Here is a 15,515-nt window from a genome sequence, read left to right on the forward strand (position 1 = left end):
GGGCGCCTGGGTGGCTCAGTTGGTTAAGCGACTGCCTTCGGCTCAGGTCATGATCCTGGAGTCCCGGGATCGAGTCCCGCATCGGGCTCCCTGCTCGGCGAGGAGCCTGCTTCTCCCTCTGACCCTCCCCCCTCTCATGTGCTCTCTCTCTCATTCTCTCTCTTTCAAATAAATAAATAAATAAATCTTTAAAAAAAAAAAAAAGAAGATGCAGAGAGAAACCTTACCCCAACTTCCCTTGTCTGACTAAAGCAGAGCTTCCGGAAAATATCACTTCCATTAAAGGGAGTTGCCTGTGAATTCAACTCCTGTGGAGACAGACTGCCCAGTGCCACTCGCATCAAAAGGCCCGAGAGAATCTTCCATATCTTCCCATTCCAGTGCTAACCTCCCCACACACACCTTTTATCTCCGGCTACTGAGGGAGTTACCCATCACCGAGTATTCAGTGATGGACTGAGTACTGAGCACACAGCCCTTTGTCTTTTCTCTCCCGACTAGGTCTATTGCTGATTACTATTCAGGCCCTCAGCCATTGGACCCATGTTGGAAGGGGAAAAATTTTCCTCCCAATTCTTCTTATCTTCCAAAATCAGAGCAGACCAATCCTTTACTTTTCCAAACGAAACAACAGAAAACATACCAACACAGTCAAAGAATGCCATGAAATAAGGAATTTCCAGGATGCAAAAATCCAATTTTATATGTGAGTCAGCAGGTGGCAGCAAAGAAGAAAGAAGTGTATCTTGATAAACACATAGAACTGCTCTGTGTCCCCGAAATCTAATATAAGCTACTCATTTAGATGGTCCGTGTTCTATTGTATCCTGAAATGTCTTATTCAGACTGAAAAATGCCTCAATATCTCATTGAAAGCAACCCCAAAAAATCACAAATAAAATAAAATTCAGAAAATACCTTGAAAAAGTTTCATATATTCCTGCCAAAAACTGATTCTGGACATCCACCTTGCTAGGTTAGACACAAATTATATTGGATTCAAAAAATATGGGGTCTTACTAGCTATAAATCTGGAACCTATAATCCACTGAGGCAGAAGCAAAAGGATGAGCTCAGAGAAACCTGTCCTCTAAGCCAGAGGAAAAGGAGCATTTTGGCACTTCCTAATAAGCCTTTTTTGGCATTCCAAATGGGAGGGCAGGGATTTCTACCATTCATCTCTAGAAATATATGTGAAACCACAGAAATTACTCCTAGTCCACTGTTAGCCTTTCGTAAGACAGTAGACCAGAGAAGGACTGAGCTCTAGCAATCTCAGGGAGAAAAAAATTTTTTTCTATTACTTAATTAAAAAACATCTTCAGCAATGTCAGGGAAGAATCCTCCCTTAAATTCTTAAAGATAATTCACACGTTCATCTTGCCATTCTTCCCCATCCCAAATCAACGTCAGAGCAGCACATCCCCTAAAATGTAGTTACTCAACTAACCTCGTTCAGCTGTATTAACTAAAATAAGGAAAGATACTCTCTCTTCTACAGACACTGATAACACGCTAATGGCTAGGGCAGAGCTTCTCCCAAGGCCTCTCCAACAAGGTTCGAGCCGTTGGCCTCCACTTACCCTGGCGAATTCCATTGGTTTGGGAAGAAGGCACATGACCATGACATCAAAGCGAACATCACATACTGTCTTCAACCACTTGGTGACAAACTGAGGCTTCAGTTTTTCCACCAAACTCCCAACTTCATCATCCATCATATAGGCTGTGGAGTGAAACCACTGAAACACCATGGCCACCAGCCTGGCCAAGCTTTCCGTAGGTGTGTTCTCACTGGGTGTGCAGAGGCTCACCTGCAAATGGGCAGATTAGACTCTGCTTCAGCCTCCATCTATCTCTACATAATTATTACATATTTGTTTAAAAGCCAAAAAAAAAGGTTCCCAGTAATCCATTTGAAATAGGCAGTTTTATAAATGATGGAGGATCGGTTAACCTAGAAACTGCGTTCCTCGCAGGAGAGATGGATTGCAACAATAACTTCCCCTCAAGACTGCACCTTTCCATAAGCCTTTTTCCCTAAGAAATCTATTTTGTAAAAAAAAAAAAAAAACAACTATTTTGTAACCTACACTAGATAAATGCTTTTTAAAAAGTTAAGTCTTGGGGCACCTGGGTGGCTCAGTTGTTAAGTGTCTGCCTTCGGCTCGGGTCACAATCCCAGGGTTCTGGGATCGAGCCCCGCATCGGGCTCCCTGCTCTGCGGGAAGCCTGCTTCTCCCTCTCCCACTCCCCCTGCTTGTGTTCCCTCTCTTGCTGTGTCTCTCTCTCTCTCTGTCAAATAAATAAATAAAGTCTTTTAAAAAAATAAAAAGTTAAGTCTGCAAAGTGAAATTTCACAAATATCTTAAGTGAAAAAATAATCTACCTACATTTCCATTCTAAAAGTATCAGATTTAGCTAAGGATTTTCTACCAGGATTCTGAAAGCTTAAGGTTCCCTAATTCACCACATTATAAATAGACTTTTAAAAACAGCTCATCGTTTATTCATTATTCATTCTGTAATAATCTTTTATTAAGCACTATAGTAGGGGTCAGGAATGTACAAAATAAAGAAAATGCTACCCTTGCCTCAAAGAGTTCACAATAGCAGTCATTATGTCACTAGACAGTAATTTCTAGGAGCAAAACGTGAAATTAACAATTAAATACCAATTTGGTAAGACAAAACAAAACACGACTTTTTCAGATAACCATGCAAAAGCATAAAAGAGATGTATTCCTATGGAGACTTCATCTGTCTCCGATGGACAAAAACAAGAGTCTGCTTCTCTAAACAACTGGCAAGTTCAGCTTGTGAAGAATTTAGGACCAGAATGTTTGATCTTTGCTGAATGAATGTTGCCAGTGAATCAGTTAAAAACAGTCAACTTTCTCGTGTTAATATGGCTCTAATTTTTCTGGCTGTATGCAGACGTGCCATAAATATAAATATCCAAAAAGTGCCACAGAGACTGAACTTTCAAGAAAAATGTCGTGTATAGAGATGGGATGTGAATGATCTGCAAATTATACAATTATATTGACTCCAAGATTTCAAAACATACCCTAGCAACCTCCCCACTCATTTTCTGTCAAATGTGCATTTCAAACAGTCCAGGGTCTGGCCAGTAGGTTTCAACACCTGGCTATTCATTAGAATCAACTGGGGAGCTTTTTTAAAAGTTCCCAAGATTCTGGGGTGGGATCTGGGCATTGCCATTCTTTAAAAGCCCTCCCAGGGAAATCTACCGTACAACCCAGTTGAGAGTCACTGTCCTAGAATATAGAGGTTCCACTGCTAAGGTTAACTTTTCACTAGTTACTATTTGCTTCTTTAAAAAGAACAGGAAATATTCCTCATTGGTGCAATGTTGTCATGAGAAATAAGAAAGCGGAGAATCATTTTCTTACTAAAAACCATATTCCGAATTGACTGAGTAGCCTCTGGTCGTGTTTATCATCGTCCTTGTTGTCAAAGTCAGTGTTATCCAGGGAATGGTGGGAAGAGGAAAGGCCCAGCTGCCGCCGGCGGTTCAGTTCATATTCCCGCTGCTCAGCATGGAACTCGGCTTCTTTCAACAAGCTGCCAAAGATGAGCAACGTCAAGTCAGACTACCGAAAAACACATTCTAGGTGATGACCCATTCAGAGTAACTACATCATGAGTACTCACTCAAGCATTCCTGACTGCTCTCCTTTCAATCGGTAGGAGTTACTCCAACAGGCCTAATTTTGTTTCCTTCCTGTACTCCATCCCCATTTCAAAAATGAACAAACTGAGGAACAAAGAGGCTGCTTCCTCCAATCAATTAAAATCAAGCAGAACTGGGGCGCCTGGGTGGCTCAGTTGGTTAAGCGACTGCCTTCGGCTCAGTTCATGATCCTGGAGTCCCAGGATCGGGTCCCGCATCGGGCTCCCTGCTCAGCAGGGAGTCTGCTTCTCCCTCTGACCCTCCCCCCTTCTCATGTGCTCTCTCTCTCTCATTCTCTCTGTCTCAAATAAATAAATAAAATCTTTAAAAAAAAAAATCAAGCAGAACTGATGCATTCTGGCTTCTGGTTCACCAACCATCCCACTAGACGTTAATACTTCCCCTGTATCTAATCTGAAGGTATGTGGACATCAAATGCATGGTACAAGGAGAGACTGGGGAATGTATACCCAAATGGAAAAATATTCAATACCTAATATTCAAAGACCTGAAAATGAGCAACAAAGACTCCTTTCTCAATCTGCTAAAGAAGTCATAATTTTTAAAAATAAAACCCAATGGGGGCGCCTGGGTGGCTCAGATGGTTGAGCGTCTGCCTTCGGCTCAGGTCATGATCCCAGGGTCCTGGGATCGAGTCCCACATCGGGCTCCCTGCTCCTTGGGAGCCTGCTTCTCCCTCTGCCTCTCTCTCTCTCTCTCTGTCTCTCATGAATAAATAAATAAAATCTTTAAAAATAAAAAATAAAAAAATAAAACCCAATGGGGGGCACCTGGGTGGCTCAGTAGGTGAAGCATCTGACTTCTGCTCAGGTCATGATCTCAGGGGTCCTGGGATAGAACCCTGCGTCAGGCTCCCCACTCAGCAGGGAGTCTGCTTGTCTCTCTGCCCCTCCCCCTGCTTGTGCGCACTCTCTCAAATAAATAAATAAAATCTTTTTTAAAAAATAAAAATTTAAAAAATTAAAAAATAAAACCCAACGTTGGCAAGGGTGTATCAAAAAGTAGCCATTTCAGACTGCTGTTGGCATTATAAATTCATACACGCACTCTGAAAATCAGTTTGGTAATGTATCAATAGCCATGAAAATATTCATACCCTTTGACCCAGCCAACCATATCTGTCATCTACCCTAAGAAATAAAAAATACAAAACAGCACTATTCACAAAAGTATTTACCAGAGTAATTTGTAATAGTAAAGAATGGAAGAAATCTAGAAATCTAAAGGTGGAGGGAAATAATCTAGATGAAAATTATGTTTCCACTAAAAATGGTAAATATAGAAACCATATGACGACATGCAAAAGAGCTAATGGTATAATGTTACATCAAAAAGACTTGTGGATACACTCTGATTACAGTTACATAAATAAGAAGTGCCTTTGAATACAGCTAGAAGAACCTGTGCAAAACTGACCATGACATAGCAGTATGGAAGATGGTTTTTTTTCAATTTCCAAACTTTCTGTAATGCTTCATTTAACAAACATTTATTGCATTTCTACACCTGTTCAGCCACTGGAGTAAGAGACACAGAAGAGTCCCTATCCTTAAAACTTAGATTCTAATATTATTTCTTTAATGTTTAAAAATCTTGCCTCAATGAATACTGTACAAAAAGAGAACGAGTCTGGAAGTTATCATTCCCAAAGCTTCTTTTACTGTCATGTGATAGGACAGAAACCCAGGAGCCTGCAGAACTGGACCGACACCCCCGCCCCCCGGCTTCCTGCAGAGCCTGCTGGTTTACCCCAGTACCAACTTACCTAGAGTTCTCCCGCACTTCACTGTGGGCAGCTGGGCTGGGGCACCTCTCTTCCCACCCCTCACTCTGATGCGTGCCTGCGCTTCATTCCCCCGAGACCCTCAGCTCTGTGCTCCCACAGGGCTTCCCACAGGGGATGGAATTGTGTGCTTCTGTTGTTATGGTCCCTCCAGGGGTAACCTGAAGGCGGAGACTCCATTTTATTCTCTCCTTTCTCTCAAGTGCCTAACACATGCCTGGTACAATCGATAAAAAATATTGGGTGAATGAATGCATGAAAGCATCGTCACTGCATGGTGGAAGGTGAGAGGCAGGCTGCGGGCCCCTGAAGCTGAATTAACTTTACACATCTCGCGGCGCCCAGGGTGGCTCAAAGCCAAGGCGGTGTTTAGGGCAGGCCCCGAAACAAGCTGCCTGTTACCTGATCACGGCCTCCACCGCGCAGACCAGCTCCTCGGCGCCACATTCCCGAGTGTTGATGGGTGGAGGGGAGGTCTGATAGAGGTGGGTCTCCGAGGCAGCCCCCACTTCGTTGCTATGATGATTCGAGTGGCATCTTTTGCAATACCGAACGGGCCGGTTTCCGTGACGGCCACAGCACCCCGCTGAAAAGCAGGTGACCACCGCTCTTCTTACATGAGAACTGCAGTTCTAGAGAAAGAAAAAAAAAAAATAGAGAAATCAGCTAACACTGATCAATGAGGTAAAGGTGGCTAAGAACTGAAACAAATGGAAAGCTAAGGGGCCACTGGAAGTGGCCGCACATTTCTAAAGGCTACAAGACAGGTGGTCTCTAACCAGTTAGATCTCAGGCATAGTTAAAAATAAAGGTAAGAAGTAGGTTCTATTAGTGTGAGTGGCAGAAACGTCCTAAATGTGAGTGGAATTGTGATGGAAAGCCCTCTGTAAAATTACATTAGTCATGGGGTTGGGGTGGAGTGCTTTCTGGATTATTTCAAGTTAGTGTTTCAAGAGTTTTCAGCAGAAACATGGAGGAAAAAAACCCTGAAACCATGGCCCAGAAAGAGTACATCACAGCACATCAGAACAGGAAAGGATTAAACCCCCAGATTAAACTTTCAAAATTATTTGATCCACCCCTGAAAGAGCAGATTTCCACTACAGCCCCTCTGTCCTTGCTGTGTGACAGGTGGGGGACCAGGCTGCACTGAGCTCATGGCCCCGGCCCCAAGCAAGGCACTCACTCCCTCCCGCACTCTTTCCCTCAAGACCTAAAGAATACGTCAAACATGTTAACTGACACCACGGGAACATAGCAAAACACAGCAAGAACCAATCACAGAATCAGCTGCTGACATCAACTACAGGAAAGGAATCCACAGAGGAAGGGATGCCAAAGAGAAAAGTAGGGGTACATATAAAAATATTTTGAGTAATAAGCTTCGACTTAGCACGTTTTTATTATCCTGTATGTTTAATTTCTTCCTCTTGGTTATACTTAGTCTTGGTTCCTCTGGGATTCCCACTATGCTATAAACAATATGATGAGGATATGGGTTTAGTGGGTAGTTATTCACTATAATAAAGTCCTGAAGTTTAAGGCCTGCAATTTACCATCCTATTTTCTGGTCGCAAATTATTTACATTCTTCCCACATGCAAATTCTTGGTTGGAGGTTCAAGGTCTTGTCATCTAAATCAAGTCTAGCTGTGGATGAGGCTCTTTGGGCTGGCTTCCTCAGGTATGTGTCCATTTGTCTTGAATCTAGATGGGCTGCTTCAACCCATACAATATGGCAGAAGTGATACCTATATGACTCCTGAGGCAAGATTTCAGAAGACATGCAACTTTCACTGGCCATCTTGAAATGTTCTCTCCTCAGACAGTTCTTCATTGGGATACTCAAAACTCTGCCATGGCCAAGCCATGTAGAGAGGCAATGTGTACGTAAGTCTCTTGTCAACAGTGCTGGCTAAGCGGGGCCTTCAAGTCACCCCACCCAAGAGCCCAAACATATGATCTGGAAGCCTCTAGATAATTCCAGCACCTAGTTATTCAAGTCTTCCCAGATGGGGCCTCAAACATCATCAAGCAGAGACAAGCTATGGACTGTGCCCTGTCCAAATCCCTGACCAACAGACTCGATGAGCGTCATTAAGTTGTTGTTGTTTAATGCTGCCACATTTTGAGTGATTTCTGATGCAGTTATCTAGATATACTGCATATACTAGCATCTGGAACACCAACTAAGAGTCAACCTGCTTTATCACCATGTACCATCAATTCTAAGTAGTATCAGCAATAAAATACTTTGCCCCAAAATAACCTTTGGTTGATTCAAGTTCTAAACCATTGTTGTGGTTCCCACTAAGTTTTAATAACATATTCCCAAGCCACAGTCAGTCCTCAATCCATGCAGACTCAGCTATATGCATTCCTTTCAAAAGCAAACTAGAGAGACTTTCCTTAGATTCAGATTTCACTGAGCATGGTTTTCCCCAGCCATTCTGTTTTACCGCTTTGAATTTTAAACATAAAAAAATAACTCCAACCTGGCTCATAGAATGACAGAATTGAAATAAATCAAAGTCTGTCTCTTTGCCTTTACAAGTTTGATGCTTATTTCAAACGCACTGTTCGAATGTAGGAATATGTCCTTCAAAAGAGGCCGACACAAACTGTACCCAAAGCAAGCTCAAACAATTCTGAACCATTGTGAACTTAATGAATGTTCTCCAAATATAAAATACAACATCTATTAAAAGATAATAAAAACGTGCTAAGTCGAAGCTTATTACTAAAAATATTTTTGCCGTAAAAAGGGCAGTGTTTAAAAAAGGATCCACTATGGTGTCAAATATATTAGGTTATACCACTAGAGCAAAGACATGCTCATTCAGAATATAAAACTGTTTCTCACCCTTGTCTCTCTGGCTTATAAACGATTTTCAAAGTAGGAAATAGCCTCAGGATAAAAATCAAAAGTATGCTGACTGGCTGCACGATCCTTTGCTAAAACTTCAGAAGGATAGAAGGTGATGCCTCGTTGAGCCTTTCAGCTAGAACAGAGCTTCTAGTAATTTTAAGGGTAGACCGAAACGCCCAAAGTATAGAAAGGACTGTCCCCAAAAGAATTACAGATGTGGCTTTGGGGGCACTGAACTCCAATGAGATTTACTGAAAACCCAGAGTTTTACAGTAAGTCTTACTAACAAAAGGGCCACCAACTTAGACTAAATGGGACAGACACGCTTCAACATGAAAGGAAGTCTATGGGACTACATGCAGGGGACAAGCTAAGATAGTCCCTCAGCTGGAACACTGGACTATTTCTTCTTGGAAAAGAAAGATGTCTCAGAGAGTAGAGCAAAGAATTCAGGAGAACAACAATGGATTAGGGAACTACTCCCAGGAAGTAGAGCCAGATCCCAGTCAAGGTACATTCGCCGTCCCTGGACACGAAGAACCATTGACGTGTTCATGGCTGGAACTGCTATCATCTGCTGACAGCAATGTGCTTCCCTTTCTTCTGAACGGAGGTCCACGGTTCTTATCCTGTCCCTATCTGACCATCATGTGTAGGGTGTGGCGGGGAAGGGGGCAGATAACTTGTCTTTTTAGTTCACAGTCTCTGGATCAAGAGAATTTGCACCCAAGGAGTTTCATCAGGGACCAGACCATATGCAGGTCACAGGATGACGAACTGAAGCCATAAATAGATTTACGACTATAGGAGGCCTTGTAAGGTGGTGGAAGTATTTTACATGTGGAAGAAATGTAAGTAATTATGGCCAGAGGGTGGATGATGATAGATTAAATGTGACCACAGAATTCTTGTCACTCCTTCTATAAAGGGGAGAAGTCTATTTCCCCTCTCCTTGAATCTGGGCTGGCCTGGGGACTTGCTTTGACCTGTGGAATGCAGCAGAAGTCATGTGACTTAGGAGCTTCAGTCTCAAAAGGCCTTGCAATTCAGTAAATCTCATTCACTCCAAACACTGCTGCCTTGTGAACAAATCCAGCCTCGCCCCCTGGAGGATGAGACCCCAAATGGCAAGAGGGAGAGCCAGACACCCCTGTTATCCAGGTGTCATTCCAGCTGTCCCAGCTATGGCCCCAGACATGGGAGTGAGGTCATCTGGGACCAGCCAACCCCTAGACTACCCACCAGTTGACTGTATGCACTCACGACCAAGTCCTAAAACGTTTAAATGACTTGTATATGGTCTCATAGGTAGACGGGGACAGAGCGGGCCAGAAACCAAATGTTTCAACCAACTAACCCAAAGTTCTTTGTATGGCACCACACTACCTTGTCTAGTACTTTTCAACAACTAGAACAAGAAAAGAGGATGGAAATGGCTTAGGGAAACTGTCATGAAAAGTGGCTAAAGGAAATCTGAAGGTGGAATCTTTATCTAGAGATACATTTCAGCTTACATATACATGAATATTTGCCATACATAGTCAGTCTGAGTATGTTTGACACACATGTATCGAACTATTTACACTCTACTTCAAACAAGAAAGATTTTTGAGCATACAAGATACATCCTTTACCAAAGTTATGTTGCATGCCCTGCATGGTCATTCAAAGCTTTTTGTAATTAAGAGTCACACGTATGCTTTCATTTCAGATTACTTATCAAAAACACTGTGCATAAGATGGGTGAGCAAAAGCAGAAATGAAAACAGAGACCATTCGGACACAGCAATCTTGCATGCTAAATTACCTCTTTTCCCCCTTCGCGAATACAGTGACATGTAGATACTGGGAAACCAGGGGGCAGAAATGAGGCAGATGTCAATGAATAAATTTACAAACACACAGCAAATCATGCCCCACCACACAGATGGTTTGCTCTTACCTTCTTCTGACATATAGCAGATATTTCAGCTGTAAGGGGAAGGTACACAACATATCAACAAAGAAAGACAGCCCATTTTAAATAAGGGCAGCCACAAAGGGGGTAAAAACAAGCTTAGTAACACAACCTCTAGACTTAGCCCAAATAGCTTCTCTCCTGTCTTATTAATGGTCATCTACCTGTGTTTGATGAGGTCAGGAACACCTGCATGCTACAAATACTTCACCTGTTCTTACAAGTAATTCAACCTCCTGGGACATGACTTAGAATTCAGATCATGTCAAAACCAAAGCAAAATAACATTAATCTCATCTCCTTGTTTGACAGAACAAAATTGAGATTTGTATGACTTTTTTTTTAAAAGATTTTATTTATTTATTTGCCAGAGAGAGAGAGGGAGAGCACAAGCAGGGAGAGCTGCAGGCAGAGGGAGAAGCAGGCTCCCTGCTGAGCAAGGAGTCTGATGCAGGACTCTTTGATCCCAGGACCCTGGGATCATGACCTGAGCCTAAGGCAGACACTTAACCGACTAAGCCACCCAGGTGCCCCTTTGCATGACTTCTCGAGCATCACACAGGCTATCAAAGGCAGATTTCAAGATAATGCCTCTGGATTCCCTGTTTATTGCTCTTCTGTTACACCATGACACTGAGTTGATGTGATATATTTAGAGCTTCACCATGGAGATGATTTGCTATTTCAAAACTGTAGAAAAAACTTACTAATTTGGATTACTCAGACTTGAACTATTGATTTATATCAGTCCTTAACTAGTGTAAAACCAGCTGCATGCTCATTTCAGAGAAAGCAATTTTCAAACCCAACTGGCCAGTTGGGAGTAAGGCTGTCAAACTATGGTCTACTTCAGGATTGACCTTAACAAATGGATACATACGCTTTTTAGTGGGCATACCAAGTATTTCCATGAAAACTGACGCTGGAGAGTACCTGAAAATAATTTTTCCAAGAATATGTTAACATTCCCCCTGAAATAGTAAGTGTTCAAAAAACGAACTAACGCATACTTACAGTATAGTCTACGTTACAATTTATTAAAAAGGTCAAAGGTAAAGGTCTCCCAAAGTATCTGGAAATTATGAATTAGTGGATGCCAAATCAAAGAATTTTAAAACTCTGGTTTTGTATAATTAATGGTCATTTAACAGTTTGATATCTTAGAGTTTGTCTTAACCTGAGGTTAGTGTCACATCTCTAGAGAAATAATTAAAAGTTACTGTAAGTTTTCTTCCAGAGATGAACATCATCTGGAGAAGGTGACCAGAATTCAGCAACATATCTGATATTTTAAAATGTAGTTTAGGGGTGCCTGGGTGGCTCAGTTGGTTAAGCGACTGACTTCGGCTCAGGTCATGATCCTGGGGTCCCAGGATCGAGTCCCGCATCGGAATCCCTGCTCAGCAGGGAGTTTGCTTCTCCCTCTGACCCTCCCCCCTCTCACGCTCTCTCTCTCTCTCTCATTCTCTCTTTCTCACATAAATAAATAAAATCTTTTAAAAAATAAAATAAAATGTAGTTTAGAACCTGACTATGGGCTTCACCTCAGAACACTGGAAGTTCATTAACAGGGTAGCCTAATTTAAGGGCGAAAAATTTACCTTTACCCATACAAGCCCAGATCTTTTTACAGATATTCTTATGAATTTTTTCAGAATGACTCTTTGAAGGATCTAGAGGCTGACATTACTGATCCATTTTACAGATGGAAAGCACTCACTAAACTAATTTATTTCTTAAGGTTGAGATGACCTAATACTAAAAGTTAGACCACTGGGGAGGCCTGGGTGGCTCGGTTGGTTAAGTGTCTGCCTTCAGCTCAAGTCATGATCTCAGGGTCCTGGGATCCAGCCCCGAGTCATCGGGCTCCCTGCTCAGTGGGGAGTCTGCTTCTCCCTCTCCCTCTGCCCCTCCTCCCTGCTCATGTGTTCTCTCTCTCTCTTTCTCAAATAAATAAATAAAATATTTTTTTAAAAAGTTAGGACTACAAAGAAATAGTGTAATTATCATCAAGAAAATTGCCTTACATTTTTTTAATGTTCACAGAATTTAGTTAACATAAGGTTTTTACATTTCTTTTTAAATATGGCCTTTCGTAGAAAGTCTTCTTTTATTATCTATCTCTGAAGTCATATATCAGGTTCCTCCTGTGTGCCTGAACTTTGCCCAGTATGTCCCCAGCTTCTCTCACCTTCATCTTTCCTCTGCTTTCCTGAATACTTCCCCTGGTCACTTCAGCCTCCAATTAAGCGGCCAGAATATCTGCTTCCAGATGGGTAAAGGAATGCTCTGTCTGGGACCCGCCAACTTATCCAACATAGCTTTCAGAACTCTAACAAACTACGAGCATCACACCATCCCATCTTTTCATTGAGATGAGTCCCATATACTTTATACCCATTTTACTGGAGAGACTGAGTCTCCAAAAAATTAAATGATTTTCCCTAAAACACAGAGCTATTAGTAGTGGTAGGAGAAAGACCTATTATTCAGTGTTCTTCCCGCTCATGTTCCCTATTCTCTTTCTGACCTGGCACAGCAAACACCATTGGCAATGCCTGTTATATATACAGAAAATCTCTTAAGACATAATTCAGCAAGGCTTCCATCATACAGAATCCTAATTCCAACATCTACTCTTAATTTTGGTTGAGATGATACCTCTTCCTTCCAAATGTGTGGGTATAAGCAAGACACTGATATAATGCTTCATATCAATGACTATTCATAGAATATAATACTTTGGTTACTATCTTTGTAAAATAATACAGTACAAAAGGAGACAAACCAACCACACGGTTAGTCATGATCACTTATTATTCATCCTTTCTGAAGTAAACCATACCTTGTGGCAGAAGAACATCAATCAACCATTCACTGTGGTCCCTATAAAGAAAAACAAAATTCATTTTTGAGCTTCTTTGCAATGTTACCCTTCCACATGAATGTTTATAAGCTGCATGCTATTGCTAGAAGGCTTTCAATAGAAAGGAAATGTAATTAAGAGCACTATCATAATAAACTTTTAAAATGTCTAATGCATTTCAGCTAAATTATAAATTATAGGCATTTCATCATATTCAGTTATCTTTAAATGATACTTTCCAGATGCTAATAAAGCGAACCAAAGTACAGCATGATTTGTACAACGCTGAGTGTGATTCTATGAAACTAACAAGCAGAGAGAACCCATTTGAATTACACATCATGTTTGAAAGCCATGGTTTTCTTTCATTTTTCTCTGTGGCCTTTTTTAGCAGGGTCATTTGAAAATTGGAGCTGTTTTATTACATGGAATTGCTTTCTCTTATCGCATGGAGAGAAATACTGCAAATTCTCAAAGCTGAAATCTCCCAAATGAAAGTTTGCTATATGTCAAATATCTGACAAAGTAACCTTTCAAAACCAAAAGGGCTAGTGGGAAATGTGAGTAATGTAACCAATTTAAGTACAACTAATTTTTCTTATCTTCTGTTGTTGCCCTATTTCCCTTTCTTGGATGACTCATATACCTACCCTGCGATCCTCTGGCTGCATTCTTCACAGAGATACAATGGGGGTGGTTTATCCCCCAGAGCTACTGACAGGGAAGGATCTATACACATCTGAAACACATGAAAAGGCAGAATGAACTCTCCTGTCCTGTTTATCACATCCCCTGTATTGAGAACGCAAAGGTTTTGATTGCGACAAATTTTCAAAAGCAAAGTGGAATAAGTATTTTTAGTAAAACCCACTTAACCTATAGCTGCTTTTCCTGCACTGGCTGATGAGTCCACACTGGACTTAAGTGTGCCTATTGTGGTTTTTCATTTCTCCTGCTATCTGCAATAAAGTAACAAATAGGGTCAACAAATCCACCCTCATTCCACAAAGAGAAAAAATCTTGTTCAACGGTGGCTGGAATTGCCTCATACATTCATTCTTGTTTGAAAGTGGTAAACACAGCAATCTCTCTTTAGGAAGAGGAAAATATATTAAAATTGAAAAATCATAATTGTTACCAAAATTCTGGCAGTAGAGCATTTTCCTTCTTAAAAGAAACCTCAATTCAAAAAATTTCATGTGAAATCTAACACTAAGTGATTTGCTTTTCTTACTCTGGAATCTAAGTTCTATATCAATCATCCAATGTCACATTTTCAGGCATTTTTTCCTTCCACATATGACTTGTGGTTCATTTAACCCTGCCGTGCCCTATTCAATTTTGGATTAGTTATGGCTGAGTTTTCATTAGCCAAGGCACAGAGATGAAAAGTGTTCGCTTTGCTGTTGATCATCAGGATATTTCAAATATCTGGGTGTTTAAAATCAAGTGAACACAACAAGCTGAATCTTGTACATTGCATCAGGTTAAATTTCAATGAGTTAGCAAAGTCATTCTGAATTCTGTTCCCATCCTTCAAGAAATAATCTATCTATGCTATAGCTGATTGTGCAGTTAATATGCCTAGGACACAGATTCTTCTAGAACTCCACTCTGCCTTTTCTTTAGTTGTTTTTACTGATTAGGGAGAAAAAAATGAACCAAACTTGTAACCCAAACAGCCTGTCATTTAAAGTTAAAACCCTGAAGAGTTTCACGTGTCAACCTTGTGCAGGGGCCCTACGGATCTTCTCTGTATCATTCCAATTTTAGTATATGTGCTGCTGAAGCAAGGACAACCCTGAAGAGTTTCAATGATGGGGGAACAAGAGTTGGAATTCCTTAATTTCAATCGTTATACCATCAAAATCTATAAATTATATATTCCCTCATGCTAAAGGCCCAGTGTGAAAATTTTCCTTAGATAAGTTTCAAGCTTCCTTTGATGCAATGAATAACTACTTTTTGGTGTGTTACATGAGGGGCTAGCAAACTTTCTGTAAATGACCAGAAAGTAAATAGTTCAGGCTTTGTGGACCATATGTTCTCTGTCACAACTACTCAACTCTGCTGTTGTACCATGAAAGCAGCCATAGACAATACGTAAACAAGTGAGCACAGCTGTGTTCCAATAAAACTTTATTTACAAAACAGTCAGCAGGCCAGATTTGGCTGTGGGCCATAGTTTGCTGACTCCTGTGTTAGATAATTATCTGAGCTCTAAAGTATTTCATAAATTGATCTGCAAACAGAACCAAGTAAAACCAAAAGCAGAGTGTAATATAATGAACTCTAAGTTCTAACACCTTTTCATTTTGAATCC

At 41.0% G+C, this 15,515-nt stretch overlaps 1 protein-coding gene and 1 non-coding gene across 11 annotated transcripts in view; both read right to left on the reverse strand.

Annotated features, from left to right (window-relative positions):
- The window catches only part of UNC79 (unc-79 subunit of NALCN channel complex), a 240,667-nt gene that overhangs the window by 130,250 nt on the left and 94,902 nt on the right, over positions 1-15,515 (reverse strand). For all 10 annotated transcript variants that reach the window (XM_081830011.1, XM_081830016.1, XM_081830010.1 and 7 more), the window contains 6 exons: positions 13,843-13,931; positions 13,172-13,212; positions 10,312-10,340; positions 5,904-6,133; positions 3,417-3,588; positions 1,584-1,814 (listed from right to left, as the gene is read on the reverse strand). In XM_081830011.1, the coding sequence (XP_081686137.1) occupies positions 1,584-1,814; positions 3,417-3,588; positions 5,904-6,133; positions 10,312-10,340; positions 13,172-13,212; positions 13,843-13,931 (792 nt within the window). The remainder of the gene's footprint in view (positions 1-1,583; positions 1,815-3,416; positions 3,589-5,903; positions 6,134-10,311; positions 10,341-13,171; positions 13,213-13,842; positions 13,932-15,515) is intronic.
- On the reverse strand, positions 14,882-14,985 carry LOC115943544 (U6 spliceosomal RNA). The gene has a single exon (XR_004078112.1). It is a non-coding gene; the product is annotated as a U6 spliceosomal RNA (small nuclear RNA).

This window comes from Leptonychotes weddellii, chromosome 9 (assembly GCF_054177405.1).
Source record: "Leptonychotes weddellii isolate Sample4059 chromosome 9, ASM5417740v2, whole genome shotgun sequence".
Lineage (NCBI taxonomy): Eukaryota > Metazoa > Chordata > Mammalia > Carnivora > Phocidae > Leptonychotes > Leptonychotes weddellii.